This window comes from Coregonus lavaretus (genome assembly GCF_964263955.1).
Source record: "Coregonus lavaretus genome assembly, chromosome: 1".
Lineage (NCBI taxonomy): Eukaryota > Metazoa > Chordata > Actinopteri > Salmoniformes > Salmonidae > Coregonus > Coregonus lavaretus.
Window position 1 is genome coordinate 68522391 of NC_139988.1, and position 25212 is coordinate 68547602.

A 25212-nucleotide genomic window follows, 5' to 3' on the forward strand; every position below is an offset into this window, starting at 1 on the left:
TAGGTACACGTCAACTGTGAGAGACGGAATCTAAAACAAAAATCCAGAAAATCACATTGTATGATTTTTAAGTAATTAATTTGCATTTTATTGCATGACATAAGTATTTGATACATCAGAAAAGCAGAACTTAATATTTGGTACAGAAACCTTTGTTTGCAATTACAGAGATCATACGTTTCCTGTAGGTCTTGACCAGGTTTGCACACACTGCAGCAGGGATTTTGGCCCACTCCTCCATACAGACCTTCTCCAGATCCTTCAGGTTTCGGGGCTGTCGCTGGGCAATACGGACTTTCAGCTCCCTCCAAAGATTTTCTATTGGGTTCAGGTCTGGAGACTGGCTAGGCCACTCCAGGACCTTGAGATGCTTCTTACGGAGCCACTCCTTAGTTGCCCTGGCTGTGTGTTTCGGGTCGTTGTCATGCTGGAAGACCCAGCCACGACCCATCTTCAATGCTCTTACTGAGGGAAGGAGGTTGTTGGCCAAGATCTCGCGATACATGGCCCCATCCATCCTCCCCTCAATACGGTGCAGTCGTCCTGTCCCCTTTGCAGAAAAGCATCCCCAAAGAATGATGTTTCCACCTCCATGCTTCACGGTTGGGATGGTGTTCTTGGGGTTGTACTCATCATTCTTCTTCCTCCAAACACGGCGAGTGGAGTTTAGACCAAAAAGCTCTATTTTTGTCTCATCAGACCACATGACCTTCTCCCATTCCTCCCCTGGATCATCCAGATGGTCATTGGCAAACTTCAAAGGGCCTGGACATGCGCTGGCTTGAGCAGGGGGACCTTGCGTGCGCTGCAGGATTTTAATCCATGACGGCGTAGTGTGTTACTAATGGTTTTCTTTGAGACTGTGGTCCCAGCTCTCTTCAGGTCATTGACCAGGTCCTGCCGTGTAGTTCTGGGCTGATCCCTCACCTTCCTCATGATCATTGATGCCCCACGAGGTGAGATCTTGCATGGAGCCCCAGACCGAGGGTGATTGACCGTCATCTTGAACTTCTTCCATTTTCTAATAATTGTTGTTGCCTTCTCACCAAGCTGCTTGCCTATTGTCCTGTAGCCCATCCCAGCCTTGTGCAGGTCTACAATTTTATCCCTGATGTCCTTACACAGCTCTCTGGTCTTGGCCATTGTGGAGAGGTTGGAGTCTGTTTGATTGAGTGTGTGGACAGGTGTATTTTATACAGGTAACGAGTTCAAACAGGTGCAGTTAATACAGGTAATGAGTGGAGAACAGGAGGGCTTCTTAAAGAAAAACTAACAGGTCTGTGAGAGCCGGAATTCTTACTGGTTGGTAGGTGATCAAATACTTATGTCATGCAATAAAATGCAAATTAATTACTTAAAAATCATACAATGTGATTTTCTGGATTTTTGTTTTAGATTCCGTCTCTCACAGTTGAAGTGTACCTATGATAAAAATTACAGACCTCTACATGCTTTGTAAGTAGGAAAACCTGCAAAATCGGCAGTGTATCAAATACTTGTTCTCCCCACTGTATATATACTGAGATCATGTGACACACAGTTTGCACACAGGTGGTCTTTATTTAACTAATTATGTGACTTCTGAAGGTAATTGGTTGCACCAGATCTTATTTAGGGGCTTCATAGCAAAGGGGGTGAATACATATGCACACACCACTTTTCAGTTATACATTTTTTTATATTTTTTGAAACAAGTTATATTTTTCATTTCACTTCACCAATCTGGACTATTTTGTGTATGTCTATTACATGAAATCCAAATAAAAATCAATTTAAATTACAGGTTGTAATGCAACAAAATAGGAAAAACGCCAAGGGGGATGAATACTTTTGCAAGGCAATGTATTTAATGTTGTTGGATCTGTAACCATGTTTGCCAGTGACAGTCTCTTCCCATTCAAATATTAGTTTTCAACAAAAAGTACAGTAATAGACCCATATAATTCCAGTTATTGTGAGGTTTGTTTTGTTTGCGCAATGTGCTGTGTGCGTCGGTATATTGTATATAAAAGTGGATCCTCATGATTGTATTTTCCTTCCTTTTTAGACCACATAAGTCTAATAAAATACTTCAAATGGTAGGCTAACCTAGACTCTCTCTCGATTTAAAGAAGAGTAGTTAAGGCCTCAACATCTTCAATTTATCTGAACTAACATCTATCTGAATTTCTGTTGGTGTCCATTTTGAAAGTGCTGAACGAATAGGCCTACCTCGTCGCAGCTCGTTTGCTTGCACTTGCTTATACTTAGGGCTAAGTGTTAATGATATAAGAATAAACATGAATTTACTGAACATAAATGTAATCATGTTTGTGTATGGTTCAAAAGTCAAAACTCATTTCGGCGTTCGTTATTATTTAAGGACAATGCGGTTCTTATCGACTTACACAAATCCACATGGAGTCAGTAGTAATCACATTTGTTTAAGCAAGTCAGCCATTTTAGCTATGGTTTTTAAAAAGGCAGTGAATGAGGCTGAATGAACTGTTTCACTGCCAGACAAGTCTCCGCTGATAGCCAGGTGTAGCGGTGGTAACGATTCACTCCATGGTGCTGAAAAGAAAGCTCTGCTGTTGGGACAACTTTATGTAGGCCCTAACAGTTTGTGGCCTCGTTTGTCACTGTTATAGTGCAATTAATGTACTGTTTAGTGTTGTGTTGTGGCTTTGCTGGCATGCATCAACAACAACAAAACGTTTTTGCCCCACCAAGATTTACATTCTAAAATCGCCACCGGGATCTAGTATACCTCAGAACTAAATCGGATCGATACTGATTTTGGGGGAAAAATGACTGGGTCCTGTCGGTCTCTAATGGGAATTTCACAGATCCAATTCGGTTTGGATCTCAAATATGAGATCCGAAAAGACCTCTACCTCCAATTCGTATGATATTGTACGACCACTATTCCATTTGTAATGTAATGTAACATAACGTAATACAGTGGGGGAAAAAAGTATTTAGTCAGCCACCAATTGTGCAAGTTCTCCCACTTAAAAAGATGAGAGAGGCCTGTAATTTTCATCATAGGTACACGTCAACTATGACAGACAAATTGAGGGAAAAAAATTCTGAAAATCACATTGTAGGATTTTTAATGAATTATTTGCAAATTATGGTGGAAAATAAGTATTTGGTCACCTACAAACAAGCAAGATTTCTGGCTCTCACAGACCTGTAACTTCTTCTTTAAGAGGCTCCTCTGTCCTCCACTCGTTACCTGTATTAATGGCACCTGTTTGAACTTGTTATCAGTATAAAAGACACCTGTCCACAACCTCAAACAGTCACACTCCAAACTCCACTATGGCCAAGACCAAAGAGCTGTCAAAGGACACCAGAAACAAAATTGTAGACCTGCACCAGGCTGGGAAGACTGAATCTGCAATAGGTAAGCAGCTTGGTTTGAAGAAATCAACTGTGGGAGCAATTATTAGGAAATGGAAGACATACAAGACCACTGATAATCTCCCTCGATCTGGGGCTCCACGCAAGATCTCACCCCGTGGGGTCAAAATGATCACAAGAACGGTGAGCAAAAATCCCAGAACCACACGGGGGGACCTAGTGAATGACCTGCAGAGAGCTGGGACCAAAGTAACAAAGCCTACCATCAGTAACACACTACGCCGCCAGGGACTCAAATCCTGCAGTGCCAGACGTGTCCCCCTGCTTAAGCCAGTACATGTCCAGGCCCGTCTGAAGTTTGCTAGAGTGCATTTGTATGATCCAGAAGAGGATTGGGAGAATGTCATATGGTCAGATGAAACCAAAATAGAACTTTTTGGTAAAAACTCAACTCGTCGTGTTTGGAGGACAAAGAATGCTGAGTTGCATCCAAAGAACACCATACCTACTGTGAAGCATGGGGGTGGAAACATCATGCTTTGGGGCTGTTTTTCTGCAAAGGGACCAGGACGACTGATCCGTGTAAAGGAAAGAATGAATGGGGCCATGTATCGTGAGATTTTGAGTGAAAACCTCCTTCCATCAGCAAGGGCATTGAAGATGAAACGTGGCTGGGTCTTTCAGCATGACAATGATCCCAAACACACCGCCCGGGCAAGTGTGGCTTCGTAAGAAGCATTTCAAGGTCCTGGAGTGGCCTAGCCAGTCTCCAGATCTCAACCCCATAGAAAATCTTTGGAGGGAGTTGAAAGTCCACGTTGCCCAGCGACAGCCCCAAAACATCACTGCTCTAGAGGAGATCTGCATGGAGGAATGGGCCAAAATACCAGCAACAGTGTGTGAAAACCTTGTGAAGACTTACAGAAAACGTTTGACCTGTGTCATTGCCAACAAAGGGTATATAACAAAGTATTGAGAAACTTTTGTTATTGACCAAATACTTATTTTCCACCATAATTTGCTAATAAATTCATTAAAAATCCTACAATGTGATTTTCTGGATTTTTTCTCTCTCATTTTGTCTGTCATAGTTGACGTGTACATATGATGAAAATTACAGGCCTCTCTCATCTTTTTAAGTGGGAGAACTTGCACAATTGGTGGCTGACTAAATACTTATTTTCCCCACTGTATATCATACTAAATGGGGGGGATCAAATTTACATCCCAAATGCTACACATTGCCCTGAGGCCAGATTTCCTGCTGACACCATGGAGGAGGAGAATGTCAGGGCCCAGAAGATCCTACTGTGACTGCTGGGCTGGGGTCTGATGTGTCTCTAGGGTGGGAGCCATCTTCTTGACACCTAGAATCCAACCAACACTAATACTGTCTGCAAGCACTGGTTGAAGAGCAGCCATAAGTAGTAAGACAGAGTAAGTGGAGAGTCATTTTGATGCTGTTCAAATGTGAATTGGATTGGACTGTGACAGAAGGAGTGGGATGTGTCTATTTTTGTATTTGTATGATGTCGTTTTCCCGCAATGTATTTTTTCTTCTTCACTACCCAGTACATTAGGTGGCGGCAATATAGTGTATAGGTTGTAGTCTGCCAATAAACCTCAAAGAAGAAGAATAATCAGCAGAGGAAGAGGCGAAGCGACAGGGGTGTATACGCCCAAAATCTGTTTACGAAAATAAGACCATGGCATGAAGTGAGGAATTTTTGTACGGAGGTCATCGCGAGTGTAGAATTTGGTCAACAAAAAATCGAATTGATAATTTGCTAAGTGAGGCTTATTTGATCGAATAGAAGTTACGTAATAGTTAGGTTGTAACGAATGCAGTGATATACGTGGACGTACGTGGCATTTCGGCAACTTTAAAAAACGACTTTATATCCCAGTTGTGCCTGACATGCGTATGTGCCCTCTCATTGGCTAGAATGGTCCCACCTGATCCCGCCTGCCTTCCATCTTTGAGGACATCTATTTCCATTGTTAGAGCGGCCACTCGACTATCTTGTCTATATAATATAACATCTTTGGTGACCGCTAGAAAACAAGGAAGTGATATTCTTGCTGCAAAACATCTTGCAAAAGTGAAGAATCCTAATTTTTTAATTTAGGTAATGGACTGGACAATGCTTTTCCATCCGTTAAAGTTAACAAATTGACCTTTTTATCTTATTTTGAAATGTTTTATGAGTTGATCAGTTCGATGGCTATTTGGGCAGGTATATTAATGCGCTCGAAATGGATTCGTTGTGTATTAGTCATTACAGTTCTCTCCATTATTATAGCCACTGGACAAAGTCTTGGTAAGCTACGTTATAATTGTTTGAAGTGAACCATTGTTTTGACTACGCCGACTGAACTGACAGCCTCGGTGATGTCTACGTACGCTTCCATGCTGATAGCCCTTTTAACGATGTGTTAATTAAACTTCCTGTACTTGATGAAAAATATATTCTTAGCCTATGTTAAGAAACAACTTAATAGTTTATCGACTGATTCTTATGGATGTGTGTAGACGAACAGCGCTCTCGCGTGACCGATTCTGTGCTTTCCACTTTGTGTAACAGAGCTCCTCGGGATGCCGCGTCCTTTGCCCAGTGCCCTTGGAGTCCTGTCTTTGGGTGGAATGGCGCTGCTTTGGAGGGACATAAGCTCGAAAGTGAAAGGAGAGAACCGGACTTTGAGCAGTCTGCTAAGTCAGTATTTTGCCGTAAAGGTTGTGGGCTGGCTGGGTAAGCGGCAAAGATGGAAACTGGAAGCCGATACGCTGAATATACGCCAAGTCCAAGAGGAAACTCTTCTAAAGCGCCTGCGCAAGAACGCTGACACATGTTATGGAAAGCAGTATGATTTTAGCTCAATTAAAGGTAATCATTCCACGTTATAAGACACTTGCATAATGCGACACATTTGTTAACTTGCACAATATAGCCACCAATGACCATGCACGTTCTGGTCTCTCAGTATATTCGACCTCAACAAAAGCTTGTGATGTAACGTCGTTATGGCAAGTCAGTGATGTAACTTTTTGCTAAGTGATTGACTGCCTCTGTTCTAATGGCATGATTGCGATAACTCACATCACGTTTCCTCAAATTGCAATACATTGTATGAAGTAGACTAACCCAAGAATGTACTCTTTTAAAAGTAGTGTAGGCGAGCCTACCATTACTAAAGCCTTTGCAGACTGTAAATCGGATTCAGTCTTTTACGATTATCACGTCTCGATTGTACCAATTTAAAAATAAGATATTAACCTGGCCATATTGTACGATTTGCGTCAGTTCTGTCGTCACATTCTGCGATTGGCTTGCGAGACTACGTCAACCGATTTAGGCTACATCAACTGCAGCAGTGTATTTGAACTGTGCATGTGCTCCAGCAGGGCAGAGAAGGGTGCATTTGCGCCCGCAGTTCTGGGCGTTCCTGCATGTGGACATTCCTGCATCTACAGGAACCTCTTTATACTTATATTGGTCCATTTTTAAGTTAGGACAGGCGTGAGGATGGGGCGCTCAAGTACAGTAGGTGGCATTAAAGCACAACGTTGGATGCCGGCCGCAGATTAACCCCACAGAAGATGGGGCGGGGGTGGGTGCGGGCAAAGGACAGTGTCTACTTGTGTATGGCTAGCTAGCTGTCCCCGCCCCTTCTTCTGTGATGTTAATCTGTGGCATCCGTTGTTATTGGCATCCAACGTTACGTTATTGTGCATTACCGCCACCTACTGTACTGGAGCGTCCCAGCCTCCCGCCTGTCCTAACTTAAAAATGTACCCCGCCTGTCGGACACTGTTTTCCCGCAGTTCTGTTAACGACGGTGAGGGCAGGTGTTTGGCAAGCGGGAGCGAAGGACACTGTCTACCAGTAGCGTATTAAATTGAAGTATAAAGAGGGGTTCCTGCAGATGCTGGAATTTCCACATGCAGGAACTCCCCGAATTTCAGGCTGCAGTCAGTCACCGGGATCTGCCAATAGTGTGCTGCGGGAAAATAGTGCCCGACAGGCGGAGGCGAAGGACACTGTCTACCGGGGTACGGCTAGCTAGCGACCGTTGTCACCCCACCACTTCTTCTGTGGGGTTTATAAGCGGCTGGTCTCCAACGTTATTGTGGATTAACTCCACCTACTGTACTGGCGCGCCAACGGCTTCCGCCTGTCCTAGTTAAAAAATCGACCAATCAAATTATAAAGAGGGATTACAGCAGATTCCTGAATGCCCACATGCAGGAACGCCCTGAATTGCAGGCTGCAATTGCACCGTTCTCGGATTGCCTCACAACACCAGCCACATTACATGATAAAAGGCAAAATAACTTCTGACACTGCTAGAACTTTGTCGGAGCCTACGAACGCACGTACTGGTACTTAATCGGCAGACTTAGACCCTATCACACTGAACGAGCCAAGACGTCTGACAATGGTTTACAACCTAAGAATTTGTCTATGACGTAGATATTTTGTGTGAGGCGGCAAAATTGTACAGTCTGCAAAGGCCTTGAGGTAGACTGGCTCTGGCAGACAAAACAGCCTAATACTCCATCTAAATGTGAATCGATTCTTGATTGCAATAAGGTTCTAGAAATATAGCCCTTTTCATATCACATCCAAATAAAATAATTTCACAAATGCAAAATATACTCTTAGTGTAGACTGTTTTTAACCGGCTTTATCACAGTTGCAGCTACAACACATTTCTGGCGGCCTAATTCCATTACACACAGGTGATCGAAGCATGCTAGATGTTAATGATAGATAGCTAATTAGCACAGGTGGATCGCCTCTGTCTTCCGTAAACACGTGCTGTAATATGGAGATATGGCCGCGTGGGAACACTAAAGGCAAAGACTGTGCTAAGGGTGTGTAGTAATTTAACCTTTTTATTATGATTATTTCTCGCTGATATGAAAGATACCTTCATCAATAGGCGCTAAAGGTAGTTAGTATCTATGAATGGAGTAGAAGTAGGTGGCCTACTGAAGGACATTCTAGGCTAAATAGTTTGATTGCTGATAGGCTACTTTTCAGCTACTGCCTGGAAGTGTGTAATGCAAGAAATTAATCAAATTTTCCTTCATTAGTTAAACATCGCTTATCAATTCTATGTGGTCTGTCAATTAATGATTTGCCCTTCCAATACATTCTGACCTGTTTATCTAAACTAGATAACAATATACACTGAACAAAAAATGTGAACATGTAAAGTGTTAGTCCCATGTTTCATGAGCTGAAATAAAATACATTTTCCATATGCACAAAAAGCTTATTTCTCTCAAATGTTGTGCACAAAGATGTTTACATCCCTGTTAGTAAGAATGTCACCTTTGCCAAGATAATCCATACACCTGACAGGTGTGGCATATCAAGAAGCTGATTAAACAGCATGATCATTACACAGGTGCACCTTGTGCTGGGGACAATAAAAGGCAGCTCTAAAATGTGCAGTTTTGTCACACAACACAATGCCACAGATGTCTCAAGTTTTGAGGGAGCGTGCAATTGGCATGCTGACTGCAGGAATGTCCACCAGAGCTGTTGCCAGAGAATTGAATGTTAATTTCTCTACCATAAGCCAAGGCATACGTTGGAGGCCAACATTGTTTTAGAGAATTTGGAAGTACGTCCAACTGGCCTCAACTGCAGACCCATGGTGGCGATCGGGTTATGGCAGTGTTGTAGTATTCAAGACCGAGCGGTCTCGAGACCACATTGAGTGTCTCGGTCTTGTCTCAGTGTCGGATACATTTGTTCTGGGTCTTGACTCGGTTTCGGACAGTGAGGACTAGTAATTTCTTCCCGAGAACAGCTGGAGTAAATAAAACTCATAATTATCAGCTTCCATTCAGTCAGCGCGTAAAACTGCTTCACCAGGCAAAATATATATATATGTATATATATACACTCCTTTCTTGAAACATTAATATCTTAACAGCCTTTATATCAATTATAGACATGTTTGCGCAGTGGCGAACCTATAGGCCTTCAGTGTGTGACAGGTTCGTGATTCTGAAAGCAACCGTAATACCAGCGCAATCATGTGGGAGAGTGCACTTTTTGTAAAACACAAAGGGCCAGTGGTGTAGTGGAGGGTATAGGCAGGTATAAACCATATACCCACATTTTTTCCAGTGGGCATTGCTTATACTCACTTCTTAATCCCTACTGATGCGTATTACATTTACATTTTAGTCATTTAGCAGACGCTCTTATCCAGAGCGACTTACAGACTGGCCCCCCGTGGGAAATGAACCCACAACCTTGACATTGCAAGCGCCATGCTCTACCAACTGAGCTACAGAGGTATCAAAGTAGTGTAGTGGAGGTATATGACTTATCAATGATGTAGTACAATAGAGAAGTCATGCTCAAAGTAGCCTACACGTGAAATATATTCACATGCGCTCCGCACACATACAGTGCATTCGGAAAGTATTCAAACCCTTCCCCTTTTCCACATTTTGTTACGTTATGGCCTTATTCTAAAATTGATTGAATACATTTTCTTCCTTATCAATCTACACACAATACCCCATAATGACAAAGCGAAAACCGTTTTTTAGAAAATGTTGCAAATTTATAAAAAATATGTAATACACTACCGGTCAAACGTTTTAGAACACCTACTCATTCAAGGGTTTTCTTTATTTTTACTATTTTCTACATTGTAGAATAATAGTGAAGACATCAAAACTATGAAATAATACATATGGAATCATCTAGTAACCAAAAAAGTGTTAAACAAATCAAAATATATTTTATATTTGAGATTCTTCAAATAGCCACCCTTTGCCTTGATGACAGCTTTGCACACTCTTGGTATTCTCTCAACCAGCTTCACCTGGAATGCTTTTCCAACAGTCTTGAAGGAGTTCCAACATATGCTGAGCACTTGTTGGCTGCTTTTCCTTCACTCTGCCGTCCGACTCATCCCAAACCATCTCAATTGGGTTGAGGTCGGGGGATTGTGGCGGCCAGGTCATCTGATACGGCACTCAATCACTCTCCTTGGTAAAATAGCCCTTACACAGCCTGGAGGTGTGTTGGGTCATTGTCCTGTTGAAAAACAAATGATAGTCCCACTAAGCCCAAACCAGATGGGGTGGCGTATCGCTGCAGAATACTGTGGTAGCCATGCAGGTTAAGTGTGCCTTGAATTCTAAATAAATCACAGACAGTGTTACCAGCAAAGCACCCCCACACCATAACACTTCCTCTATGCTTTACAGTGGGAAAAACACATGCAGAGATTATCCGTTCACCCACACCGCGTCTCACAAAGACATGGTGGTAGGAACCAAAAATCTCAAATTTGGACTCCAGACCAAAGGACACATTTCCATCTGTCTAATGTCCATTGCTCGTGTTTCTTGGCCCAAGCAAGTCTCTTCTTATTATTGGTGTCCTTTTAGTAGTGGTTTCTTTGTAGCAATTCGACCATGAAGTCCTGATTCACACAGTCTCCTCTGAACAGTTGATGTTGAGATGTGTCTGTTACTTGAACTCGTGAAGCATTTATTTGGGCTGCGATTTCTGAGGCTGGTAACTCTAATGAGCTTTTCCTCTGCAGCAGAAGTATCTCTGGGTCTTCCATTCCTGTGGTGGTCCTCATGAGAGCCAGTTTCATCATAGCGCTTGACATTTTCCGTATTGACTGACCATGTCTTAAGTAATGATAGACTGTCATTTCTCTTTGCTTATTTGAGCTGTTCTTGCCATAATATGGTATTTTACCAAATATGCCTATCTTCTGTATACCCCCCTACCTTGTCACAACACAACTGATTGGCTCAAACGCATTAAGAAGGAAAGAAATTCCACAAATTAACTTTTAAGAAGGCACACCTGTTAATTGAAATGCATTCCAGGTGACTACCTCATGAAGCTGGTTTCAAAGCTGTCATCAAGGCAAAGGGGTGGTTATTTGAAGAATCTCAAATGTAAAATATATTTTGATTTAACAATTTTTTTGTTTACTACACGATTCCATATGTGTTATTTCATAGTTTCGATGTCTTCACTATTATTCTAAAATGTAGAAAATATTAAAAATAAAGAAAAACCCTTGAATGAGTAGGTGTTCTAAAACGTATGACCGGTTGTGTATATACCTTATTTATGTGGTCCTCTGTAGCTCAGCTGGTAGAGCACGGCGCTTGTAACACCAGGGTAGTGGGTTCGATCCCCGGGACCACCCATACACAAAAATGTATGCACGCATGACTGTAAGTCGCTTTGGATAAAAGCGTCTGCTAAGTGGCATATTGTATATTATTATTATTATTTACATAAGTATTCATACCCTTTTGCCATGAGACTCGAAATTAAGCTCCGGTGCATTCTGATTCCATTTTATGTTTTTTATTTTACCTTTATTTAACTAGGCAAGTCAGTTAAGAACAAATTCTTATTACAATGCCGGCCAAACCCGGACGACGCAGGGCCCTATGGGACTCCCAATCACGGCCCGTTGTGATACAGCCTGGAATCGAACCAGGGGGTCTGTAGTGACGCCTCAAGCACTGAGATGCAGTGCCTTAGACCACTGCGCCATTGATCGTCCTTGAGATGTTTCTGCAACTTGATTGCAGTCCACGTGTGGTAAATTAAATTGATTGGACATGATTTGGAAAAGCACACACCTGTGTGTTCCACAGTTGACAGTGCGTGTCAGAGCAAAAACCAAACCTTGAAGTTGAAGGAGTTGTCTGTCGAGCTCCGAGACAGGATTGAGTCGAGGCACAGATCTGGGGGAAGTGTACCAAAAAATGTCTGCAGCATTGAAGGTCCCCAAGCCCCCAAAATAATAATAATAATAATAATATGCCATTTAGCAGACGCTTTTATCCAAAGCGACTTACAGTCGTGCGTGCATACATTTTTTTTTTGTGTATGGGTGGTCCCGGGGATCGAACCCACTACCTTGGCGTTACAAGCGCCGTGCTCTACCAGCTGAGCTACAGAGGACCACGAACACAGTCACTTCCATCATTCTTAAATGGAATAAGTTTGGAACCACCAAGACTCTTCCTAGAGCTGGCCGTCTGTCCAAACTGAGCAATCGGGGGAGATGGGCCTTGGTCAGGGAGGTGACCAAGAACACGATGGTCACCCTTACAGAGCTCCAGAGTTCCTCTGTGGAGATGGGAGAACCTTCCAGAAGGACAACCATCTCTGCAGCACTCCACCAATCAGGCCTTTATGGCAGAGTGGGCAGACGGAGGCCACTCCTCAGTAAAAAGGCACGACAGCCCGCTTGGAGTTTACCAAAAGGCACCTAAAGGACTCTCAAACCATGAGAAACAAGATTCTGTGGTCCAATGAAACCAAGATTGAACTCTTTGGACTGAATGCCAAGCGTCACGTCTGGAGGAAACCTGGCACCATCCCTACGGTGAAGCATGGTGGTGGCACCATCATGCTGTGGGGATGTTTTTCAGCTGCAGACTAGTCAGGATAGAGGGAAAGATGAATGGAGTAAAGTACAGCGAGATCCTTGATGAAAACCTGCTCCAGAGTGCTTAGGACCTCAGACTGGGGCAAATGTTCACCTTCCAACAGGACAACGATCCTAAGCACACAGCCAAGACAATGCAGGAGTGGCTTCAGGACAAGTCTCTGAATGTCCTTGAGTGGCCCAGCCAGAGTCCGTACTTGAACCCAATCTAACATCTCTGGAGAGACCTGAAAATGGCTGTGCAGCGACGCTCCCCATCCATCTTGACAGAGCTTGAGAGGATCTGCAGAGAAGAATTGGAGAAACTCCCCAAATACAGATGTGCCAAGTTTGTAGCGTCATACCCAAGAAGGCTTGAGGCTGTAATCGCTGCCAAAGGTGCTTCAACACAGTACTGAGTAAAGGGTCTGAAAATGTATGTAAATGTATTAAAAATAAAAAACTGAAATATGACATTAGCCAACATTTATAAAACCTGTTTTTGTTTCGTCATTATGGGATATTGTGTGTAGATTGATGAGGGAGAAAACTATTTCATCCATTTTAGATTAAGGCTGTAACGTAACAAAATGTGGAGAAAGTCAAGGGGTCTGAATACTTTCCGAATGCACTGTAGCCTAGTTTCAGCAGAATATAATCTGCAGGCAGCAAAAGTGTGCAGCTCTCAACTGGTTTTGGCATGGAGCAGCTAACAGAAGAATTACATCGGTAGCCGGTAGGGTAGGAAAGACGTTTCAACTTATGAGATCTACCAGTAAATGCTAACTAAGGCAACAATGGGTATACAAACCAGGTATTGAAAAAGTTTAGTCCGAAGTGTTGGTTAGTATGCTATTTGTGATGCGCAATTGTCATCATGCGCTGTTTGTGTCATGATTTATCTGGATTTGAACCTAAATGCAGACAACTACACCTAGCCAGAGAAGGTTTAACAGGTTTATTTACAAAGTTCAATTTGTCCAGGTTTCCAATAATAGGGGAAGAGCAAGTCCAGGTTTACAGGGAGGGTAACAGATCCAGGTTCAGAGCAGGTGTGGTACCGTAATGACCTAGTGTCCGTGGTGAGTCCAAAAGGGAGGTCCGGTAGTGGAAAGCAGGATGGTGGTGGCAGGAGTGAAGCGGAGGCAGGAGTCAGGTTCCAATAATCTGTGGCACAGGAGAAAAGTAACTAGAACAGGCCAAAAACACAAAGGGCGAAAACAAGCAGGTTGAGTCAACAGCGAAACTAACATGGTCGTCTTGACTATGATCTGACGATGAGTGGCAAGTTTGACCGGGTCTTAAAGGCTGAGGTGATTATGGTGAATGAGCTGCAGCTGGAACCCTGACTCCCGCACACCAGACTTCACTCCTGCAATCAAGGACAGACAGAGGGGAGGGGGAGAGCAGAGAGAGAGCTACCTAGCAGCAGTAGGCCTAACAGTTTGCATCAGGGGATGGACATGGATGGGCCTGGGTGGACAGAGGCCCACCCACTGGGGAGCCAGGCTCTGACAGGCCCACCCAATCAGATTGAAGCATTGTTGTGGACTTAGACCATCAAATTTGTGTAGTTTTTCTATTACAAAAAGTGTAATTTTGAGAGTGAAAATCTGAGAAAAAACAAGAAACCCGCACGTTGCTCTTGCTAGTATCACTGCTCTTTATTAAGCTTTACGTATCGGCCTCAAGGCCTTCGTCAGAGCATTTGTGAGTGTTCACAACCTGCACCCCTATGTAGACACTGCTCCACCCACATCCGTTCAATGCATGAAAATCTTTAAAAAATGTATAGGAATACATAGGATTTTTCACACAGGGTGCCTTTCCTTTGCGAGCCGTTTGGGAACTTTTGGGCAAAATGTTAGTATACCCCCTTCTCCAGGCACCACTACACCACTGCATTGGGCCGATGGAAAGACAGCAGTCACACACAGCATGATGTTAAAGGATAAGCAGTCCATTCACTCTGACATAATAAGCCAGTAGGTCCCAATCATAAGAATACAAAAACACAACCATTAAGCATTTCCCAATCTCAATTTACAACTATTACTTCCCATTGCTAAAAACATTTCACGTTTAGCACACAAATTAACCGGTGACCTAAAGTTTAATGTGAAACTGACAGTGTTTTAAGTACTTTGCAGATATGAAACAAACAATCATGATTTCAGTCAAAAATATACAATTCCCAGTTTATGCCACAAAGCCAACTTTATAAGAGGTTTTAAAAAATAGGTTCTATTTGACTCAACGTTCCATGACGTACACTAAGGTAATGTTGGCAGAATAGATGGAGGCAGTTCAATACATGATTAATATAATTCACCAATACATTTCTTGGTAGTCCAAAAAATATTGCTTTCAGGTTGCTGCCTCCATTTGGGATGCACTGTTTCAGTTTCAATGACTCAATATTCTGGACAAAAACATACGAATGTAACTAAGGCTGGGAATGTCAATACAATCAAACTAGCAAGGGCAATGATCACAAGTCAGTCATAACGTGGCTAATAGGCTAGTGTATCTATTTATATAGCAAGCTAAAAACACGGAGCCTAACGTTAGCTAGCTAGCTGATAGGAGGATGTCATGCCATTGGAGGAGTGGGTGAGTGACTGACTTTTTCCCCTCATATCATTTTTCATTGGCTGTACACAGCTAGAGATGCAGGTGTCATTTGGTTAGCTAGCAAGAACTTGAACGACTGTTATACAGTTAGCATATCTCTTGCGTTCGCAAATTCAGTCTGGCTATCTACTCCGAGCGCAGAACAACTGATGAATTTACAAACGCGCAACACCTGCTGAATATGACCGGTGTCAGTAAACTTAGAGAAAAAAAGTAATAGTTAGTCAAGAACGCTCTAGATAACATGTAAACAGCATAACCAGGTCTGCTACGGCAAGTAAAATGGTCAGTGAGGTGTTGTCTCATTTGTGTCTGGAATTAGCTAGCAAGCTAGCCAACTTTAGCCAGTTAGCTTGGGTGCTTGGTTGGGACAAGCGTGCATTGGTAGGCAAGCTGCAGAAGGACGAAGAGGCTACAATTCCCCATCGTTTATCAGTACAATTTTGACGACTAACTAGCTGAAAAAGTTTGAGAGGGTTTATCTAATGTTCTTTCGTTAGATTTTAGCTCATCTTGCTCTGGCTAGCATTAGTTGTAGATCTTGTTGATGTGCATAACTGAGAGTGAGAGAGAGCCTACCTTATCATGGTTGTTTGATCAATAGGACTGTAAACTTCCCAAATTATAAGATGACTCCCGTGGTTTTTACATATTTGCAGAAATCCATTCAGGTGTATTTTGTGGCTTTTGGCGAATGCGTTCTAATGATCTAAAGTCGCGCTGTTGCAACTGCCTGTAAACACACAGTCCAGTTCAAAGTGAATGATGGCAGGCCCGTGTAGCAAATGGCTTGTTTGTATAAAGGTCTACTGTAGCTCTGATTGGCTATAGCGCACCGGTCTGTGTAGACTCCGGTCCTGGACAAGACAGACGTTTTTATTCGGTTTTATTTACTGCAATGTCTATTAATTGTCTAAACGCACTGCCGCTTTCCCACTCTATACTGCTATAGAATTTTCACAAATGCCTTAGTATACATAATTCCCAAACATTCTAAGAATTTTTGAAAACGTGAAAATGACCATATCTAAGTGGTCGCTTGTCAGACCTTTTTTTTAAAGTGTCATATTCTTCCTGGGGGTGTATACGAACAGATTTTAATAAGATTTCATGATGCTAAAATGCTGTCAGTTCCACTTTAAACAACAATGTTTCACACACAAGTTCTTTTCAAAGTGATGGCTAACAACAACAGCAAGCACGCTGCAATAAAAACACAGTTCCACTCACCAGATGATGATCATATTGAAACTTAACTTCTTGTTGAAAGTTATTCTTGAAAAGGGAGAAGTTAACAAATTAGCAACAACATCCTCTTTGATAACACCTGCGACAGCCGTTGCAAACTAGCCGACAACAAAAGCTAGCTTGCTAGACCATGGGAAAACTACTTCTCTCTATTGTGCAGTGAACTGTTGTGCAGTGACCTGTTGGCCTTCAAGAAGGCAGGAGTTTCCATACGTTTTTGTAAAAACGGTCCCACTCATTAAGTCAAAATGTGATTGGTTGATTCCACTGTCATGGCAGATGCCTTTATCTAGCTCCTGATGGCCTAGCCAATGGCTGACTTAGCTAGCTAGAGTAATCTCCCCAGAGAACAGCAAAGGAAAATCCTGATTGGATCTTTTTTTTCTCTTCAGTGTTGATGCTTTCCTTTCCAAAAAAACACTGAAAAGATTAAATCAGAACATCATTGAAAATAATAATATTATAATCATTAGTTTATAAATCCTTAGCCCCTCTCTGAAAGGTGTAGAATACCCATTGTTCCCCACTGTGTTTGGGTTAGTAAAAATGTGTAGAGTGGCTCGATCTTCCCTCAGTCAGAATAGTGAAAAAATGCATGCTATCTAAAGAATCCATATGTTGTTCTGAAATCAACACAGAAATTCTGGACATTGCCTCCCGAGTGGTGCAGCGGTCTAAGGCACTGCATTGCAGTGCTAGAGACCCGGGTTCAATCCCAGGCGGTGTCGCAGCCGGCCGTGTCCGGGAGACCCATGAAGCGGCGTGCAATTGTCCGGGCTAGGGGAGGTTTTGGCCGGCCGGGACGTCCTTGTTCCATTGTAGCAGTGACTTTGGTCGCCAGTTGTACGGTGTTTCCTCAAACACATTGGTGCGGCTGGCTTCCTGGTTAAGCGAGCAGTGTGTGAAGAAGCAGTGTGGCTTGGCAGGGTCGTGTTTCGGAGGACGCATGGCTCTCCCGAGTCTGTACGGGAGTTGCAGCGATGGACTGTAACTACCAATTGGATATCACAAAATTTGGGAGAAAAAGGGGTAAAAAGTATATAATGGACATTTTGAACTCTTATTATGATGGTGAGTTGACCAAATTACAATCATGGTCTTGAACTGGACTCGCATTTTTCTGGTCTCAGTCTCGGACCCCTTGTCCCCCTCCCGGTCTCGGTCATGACTCGGTCTCGCTTTAGGTGGTCTCGAACACAACACTGGGTTATGATATGGGCAGGCATAAGCTACGGACAACGAACACAATTGCATTTTTTCTATGGCAATTTGAATGCACAGAGCTACTTTGACGAAATCCTGAGGCCCATTGTGGTGCCATTCATCCGCCACCATCACCTCATGTTTCAGCATGATAATGCACGGCCCCATGTCGCATGGATCTGTAGACAATTCCTGGAAGTTGAAAATGTCCCAGTTCTTCCATGGCCTGCATACTCGCCAGACAATGTCACCCATTGAGCATGTTTGGGATGCTCTGGATCGACATGTACGACAGCGTGTTCCAGCTCCAGCAACTTCACACACCCTTTGAAGAGGAGTGGGACAACATTCCACAGGCCACAATCAACAGCCTGATCAACTCTATGCAAAGGACTGTGTCGTGCTGCATGAGGCAAATGGTGGTCACACCAGATACTGACTGGTTTTCTGATCCACGCCCCTACTTTTTTTAAAGGTATCTGTGACCAACATATGCATATCTGTATTCCCAGTTGTGAAATCCATAGATTAGGGCCTAATGAATTTATTTAAATTGACAGATTTCCTTATATGAACTGTAACTCATTAAAATCTTTGAAATTGTTGTGTTTTATATTTTTGTTCAGTGTATAATTCAGACAATGTTCTGTGTCCTCAGACTGTGAGACTTTTCGTGCACGTCACCCGGTGACGACGTACGAGCACTACCGTGAACTGGTAGGGCGAGTGGCGGCTGGAGAAGAGAAGGTCCTCATAGCTGAGAAACCCCTTATCTTAGCCATGACATCAGGTACATCTGGGGCCAGCGCCATGCTACTGAGCACCAAGGACACCAACACAGAGTTCTTCCTACAGGTCAGTCAGTGGAAATTCTCCCTATTAGCCCCAAATACTATTTTCCTTAGCTACCATTACTTGTTGGCATATGTAGCGGTGAAGTCAAAGCTTTCAGCTATCCAATTCTAAATACTGTGCTTACACGAAGGGAGGATGACCATTTATTTTGGTCATGGCTATGTGTGTGTTTGCGTGTTTGTGTGTGTGTGTGTGTGTGTTCTTGACACTCTCTCTGTCTGTGTGTGTCCCTCCACCCCAGGGCGTGGCTGTGTGTCTGGATGCCATGCGGCGTGCCTTCCCGGCTAGCGACAGCCTCCAGCGCACCACCAAGCTCTTCTACTCACCCACCTTTCGCCAGTCAGAGGCAGGCATCCCCATTGGGCCTAACTCCTCCACCCCGGCTTCGTCGCGCCACATGCTCAACCTATACACCACACCCGCACCCGCCTTCCAGGTAAGGTTGGCACCAGGGTTGTGTTCATAAGGGCACACTGTAGCAAAATGTTTTGCAACGGAAATGAAATGTCTTATTGGAGTTCATATAGTATGTCTTTTCCGTTTTCTTCGGTTTGATTTCCAATAAACAAGACACAGTATAGAATAGAATAGTGCGTTTTTGTCAATTTTGTGAGACATGAAAATGTGCCTTCTGTGTTTGCCTTGGCTTTCTGGACATCCCCAACGTACGCATGCCTGGAGTGGCACAGGGTCAGCCACCGCACTGGAGTCAGTGCCTTTCTCAAGGACATAACGGCGGAAGAAACAGAATGCTGTTGTCACAGAAAACATATTTTTCAAATTGGAAAGTGTAAATATACTACTACGATAAACTACTACTATAATTGTGGTGCCAACCTCCCATCCAGGTGCCCAGTGAGAGAGACACCCTCTACCTGCATCTCCTCTTTGCCCTCAAAGACCCAAGTGTGGGCACCCTGGAGTCCAACTTCGCCTCTACTGTCTTTTATGCCTTCAGTGCCCTCCAGGTAGCTAGAGATAAACACACACACACACACACACACCAGGATTGGGAAAGATGGTTTACTATATTGTGTATATACTGTATAGTTATACTCTTATGTAAAGAGTACATAGGATAACCCTCCATTGCAGCGCTCTTATTACTGTGTAATTATTTATATTTGACGATGCTATCTTCTAACCTCTCCCCTCCCCCAGGAGCGTTGGCAGGAACTGGTGGAGGACATCGAGCTGGGTCGGGTCAGCCCCGCTCTGGCCCTGGAGCCAGGGGTGAGGGCCAGCCTGGAGGGCCAGATGAAGCCAGACCCGGAGCGAGCCGCCCAGCTCCGGGCCCACTTCCAGCAGGGCTTCATGGGCATCGCGCGGCGCCTCTGGCCCCAGCTCAACCTGGTGCTGGCTGTGGACTCTGGGTCTAATCAGATCTATGGGGAGATGCTGCGGGAGCGCTACTGCCAGGGGGTTCCCTTCTACTCCCCCTTCTACGCCGCCACAGAGGGTCAGTGCACAGGAAACTCATCACCTTGTGACAGCAAGAGTATAAAGGCAATGTAACAGTGGCCCTGTCTGTGTGTCTGTCTCTTACAGTGCGTGTGTGTGCATGCGTGTGCAGTAGTTGGTAGAAGCCAAAATGTATAGCAAAGACCATAACATAATCAGTGCTTGATTTAGACTAAAATAGGTGCCGGTACTCATTTTGAGTGCCTTATACTGTTTATATTTAGGTGCAGGAACTCCAAAATACCTTTGAGCTAATCGGCTAAAGAGGTGCAGGGGCTCAAGCAGTAGTAAATCTGAGGTGCCAGTACTCAGCTCCGGTGAGCACCAACCCAAGTCAAGCACTGAACATAATTTAGACGGTACTACACGTGTGTATCTGTGTCTCTTTTATTTGTCTCTCTGTGTTCCTGCACTCTTACGTTATATCTCTGTGTTAACATCCCTGTGCCCCTGCAGGTCTGATCGGGGTGAACCTGTGGCCTGAGGAGGAGCAGCGGAGGAGGTACTTGCTGTGTCCTCGCTCCATGTTCTGTGAGTTCCTCCCAGAGGCCAGTTTGGACCAGGAGATGCCAGAGAAACACACACTGCTCATGGGGGAAGTGCAGCAGGGACACAGCTACGAGCTGGTCGTCACCAACGCATCCGGACTCTTCAGGTAAAACATAATCGTACTTTAAAACATGCTAATATCAGGTATTTTGACTTCCATTGGTTTTTGGTTGCAAAAATCGTTACGTTTTATGCAGAATCAAAGTAACTTCAAACCAAGTTACTGAGCAAAGTCACAATCCCTTTCAGAGACTTTAGGATGATTTGGGCATGAGATTTCAAACTTGCTATTATTGTGTACATTGACTTCCATTGGTTTTTGGTTGGAAAATGCTAAAAAGTTAGCAAAAAATGGCAGTGGCTAAGTGTAAAAAAACCAACGTGTGGATTGCACTCTGTCCTTGTCCATAGACTGATTACAAGGTAGGGAAACAAATGTTACATTTTGTAATTTGAGTGAACTATCCCTATAACTGAAGCTCCTGCTTTTGTTAACCAAGTACTGCATTTGTGTTGGCTGATATGTGATTTGACAGGGATCTCTCTTTTTTTGTCTCATAGATATTGTATGGGAGATGTTGTAAAAGTGGTTGGCTTCCACAATCAGTGTCCAGTTGTAGAATTTCAATACAGGTACGGTACTGCATCCGGTGTGTACCTTTTCTGTACGTACGTGGGTGTGTGAGAATACCTGTGTGCTGATGGGTATAGATGCTAAGGGGAAGGTATTTGTGTGTGTGTGAGACAGTTCTAAAGTACTCTGTGTGTGTGCTCGTGTGTGTGCGTTTATATGCATGACCTGTGTGTGTAGGCGGGGTCAGATGCTGAGTGTGCGGGGGGAGAAGGTGTCTGAGGTGATGTTTCTGGGGGCTCTGAAGCGAGCCATCAGCCAGTGGCCCGGAGCTCAGCTAGTTGACTACTGCTGCGCAGAGAGTGCCATAATGGGTAAGATGGCTCTCTACTTGCTTTTGTTGTAGTGCCAATTGGTGTAGGGTGAAGTTGTTCCTAGACGCTGATCTTGGGTAAGTATTGCTTTTCCCCCACTAATGGTTATTTAGTATTGGGGGAGGGGAAGCTGATCCTAGATCTGTACCTAGGGGAATCTTCACCCCCGAGTGATGCAATTCGGCTTTTGGCTGCCATGTATACAAAATACAACTAAACTGGTTTTATGGAAGCGTATGATTGGAAGTTCCCTCAGAGGGATTAGACTAATGAAAATATGGCATATTGTATGTGGGCTCCAGATTAATTTGTTCAATGGTTGATCACCATGTATCTGTTGCAGGAGAGTCATGTGGAGGTTCTGATCCTCACTATCAAGTGTTTGTGGAGCTAAAGGGGGTGAGGAACCTGACAGAGGAGCAACGCTACAAGGTAGGGAATAGTTTCTGTTCAGTTTCACTTGTTTCATTTCAATACCTGTTTTCTTCTTTCTGTTTTATACCAATGCCTGGAGAACTTGTTCCATAACTTGTTTTGGTTGTGGATGTATGATTGTGTGATTATGATGGAAAATAATATATTGCTCCTGAAATCCCTCCTATTTTGCCTCTTCTCTTTCTCACTCTCTAACTCCCTCTCTTTCACACAAACACACACACTCTATAATACTATCTCGCTTGCTTGCACACACATACAAACAAAACAAAAATACACACACACACACACCCTGCACCTGTTCACCAGTTGGACCAGTGTGTCCAGGAGGACTCGGCCGTCTACAAGTCGTTCCGGTTCAAAGGCAGCATCGGACCAATGAGAGTGCAGATGGTGGCAGAGGGCGCATTCAAGGAACTGCGTAAACAAATGATGGCCTTCTCCAACACCTCGGCCAACACGTTCAAAATGCACCGCGTACTACGCAGAAAGGAGTACGCCGACTTCTTGTTAGGGAAGACCATCTCCTGAATGCCTGCTGAAAGGCATTATGGGAAGCATGTGTGTTATGCACTGCAACCGTGGAGAGGAATATTATTCTCTGAAAGGGAATGTCATTTGTTGACAGTCATTTTAGGAGACAGGCAATCTGTGGAAATGACGAATGATAACTATCGTTTGGTAACCCACTGAACAGCCACAGCAACAAGAATATTTAAAATCATGAGGATTTCTGCTTTCTTATAATTGACACCATCTGTGTGTTAGAAACAAAGTCCAACTGGTTGTCTTGTCAACATTCTCCACCCCTTACATGGTGGAAATCAGTATCTTTCCATCCAAACTTAGACAAAAGTATTTTGACAATAATGGAACAACTGATTGTAAATCCACAGGCATCTAATGCACACTCCTTCCGTGAAGATGATTTTCTTGCTCTTTTGGACAGTTAACCTGTGCTGGATAAACTTTACATACAATGTTTATGGACACTTAAGTTATTATAATACATTAGATTTTGCTTTGCCCCTATCTTGTCCAACTTCATGGACTGACTTTGCCCTTTGAACCTTGACAATTACAGACAAAATCCAGTCTTGTACAACAATGTTTATTTACAAATTAAAAGTGCTAACACTGTATTCTGTTCTTACACCATCTTACACCTCCACAACGCAGTCAAAGGGAGAGTAGTGAGAGTGGAGCTGCCACTTGGCCATCTTGCTAGAGGCCAGGGGTGTTTCAATTCCTGGAGGGCTGTTTGTCTGCTGGTTTTTGTCATTTCCTTTCAATTTGTGTCCAATTAAGACCTAGACATAGAGGGGAGTTCCTAACTAATCAATTACCTTAATTGATCAATCAAGAAGAAGAAAAGTGAAAACCTGCAGACACAACGCTCCAGGACTGGGGTTTGACACATGCTCTAGACCATGGCCCGGTTTCCCAAAAACATCTTAAGGCTAAGTTCATCGTTAGAACCTTCGTAGGAGCATCGTTTAATCCCCGAACTGTTTCCCAAAACCATCGTTAGTAAAGTTAGGTTAAAGGGTTAAGGTTTGGCGAAGGGTTAGCTAAAAGGATTAGGTTTAGGGGAGGGGTTAGCTAAAAGCATTAGGGGAAGGGTTAGCTAACATGCTAAGTAGTTGCAAAGTAGCTAAAAAGTAGTTAAAGTTGCTAATTAGCTAAAATGCTGGAGTTGTCCATGATGAGATTCAAAACCTTTGGGTTGCTAGACGTTTGCATTATATGTTATGCCACCCTACTTTCATTTTTTCCTTAAGTAACCATCTGGCTTATGTAACAAAACGTAACATATCATACTAATTTGAGTGTCCCGGATTTACCTTTACTATGTAACGTCTAGTCTATGAGACCAGGCTGAACAGCTAAGTACTTCATTAAAGCTTTTTTGCCCTTACTCGTCACATTATACACAGAAGAGCTCCACTAAACATATAATCAAGCTGTTTATCTGTCTCTCTGTGACTGTCGATAACTTTGGAACAAAGTTGACTACAAATAAAAGTTGCCAATGACTTTGCAATTGAACAAGTGAAGGATAAAAATATGCTTAAATTGAAAACCGAGATGACTGCATTACAAAATAAATATAGTAGGCCTATACTCTACCTAGGCCTATATACTGTATTTCAATCATATTGAAATAAATGTAATGTTCAGTCAATTGAGTTCTATTTGCATGAGTTACATATATATATATATATATATATATATATATACATACATACATATACACACACACACACACAGTACCAGTCAAATGTTTGGACACACCTACTCATTCAAGGGTTTTTCTTTATTTTTTACTATTTTCGACATTGTAGAATAATAGTGAAGACATCAAAACTATGAAATAACACATATGGAATCATGTAGTAACCAAAAAGAAGTGTTAAACAAATCAAAATATATTTTATAATTGAGATTCTTCAAATATCCACCCTTTGCCTTGATGAAAGCTTTTCACACTCTTGGCATTCTCTCAACCAGCTTCACCTGGAATGCTTTTCCAGCAGTCTTTAAGGAGTTCCAACATATGCTGAGCACTTGTTAACTGCTTTTCCTTCACTCTGCCGTCCGACTCATCCCAAACCATCTCAATTGGGTTGAGGTCGGGGTATTGTGGAGGCCAGGTCATCTGATGCAGCACTCCATCACTCTCCTTCTTGGTAAAATAGCCCTTACACAGCCTGGAGGTGTGTTGGGTCATTGTCCTGTTGAAAAACAATTGATAGTCCCACTAAGCGCAAACCAGATGGGATGGCGTATCGCTGCAGAATGCTGTGGTAGCCATGCTGGTTAAGTGTGCCTTGAATTCTAAATAAATCACTGACAGTGTCACCAGCAAAGCACCCCCAAACCATCACACCTCCTCCTCCGTGCTTCACGGTGGGAACCACACATGCGGAGATCATCCTTTCACCTACTCTGCGTCTCACAAAGACACGGCGGTTGGAACCAAAAATCTCAAATTTGGACTCATCAGACCAAAGGACAGATTTCCACCGGTCTAATGTCCATTGCTCGTGTTTCTTGGCCCAAGCAAGTCTCTTCTTATTATTG

At 43.2% G+C, this 25212-nt stretch overlaps 1 protein-coding gene across 3 annotated transcripts; it reads left to right on the plus strand.

Moving 5' to 3' along the window:
• Positions 1-5025: 5025 nt before the first annotated feature.
• On the plus strand, positions 5026-23270 carry ghdc (GH3 domain containing). Of its 3 annotated transcripts, none has more exons than XM_084153759.1 (11): positions 5026-5477; positions 5934-6233; positions 18542-18738; positions 18980-19174; positions 19587-19706; positions 19900-20197; positions 20656-20854; positions 21310-21381; positions 21560-21693; positions 22037-22125; positions 22438-23270. In XM_084153759.1, exons 2-11 carry the CDS (start codon positions 5945-5947, stop codon positions 22657-22659), a joined length of 1815 nt encoding a protein of 604 aa, XP_084009885.1. In that variant the 5' UTR covers positions 5026-5477; positions 5934-5944; the 3' UTR covers positions 22660-23270. The 3 variants fall into 3 exon arrangements, with proteins under 3 accessions (XP_084009885.1, XP_084009884.1, XP_084009886.1); XM_084153758.1 differs by having other exon boundaries at positions 5041-5669; XM_084153760.1 differs by lacking the exons at positions 5026-5477; positions 5934-6233 and adding an exon at positions 17051-18358.
• Positions 23271-25212: the final 1942 nt, after the last annotated feature.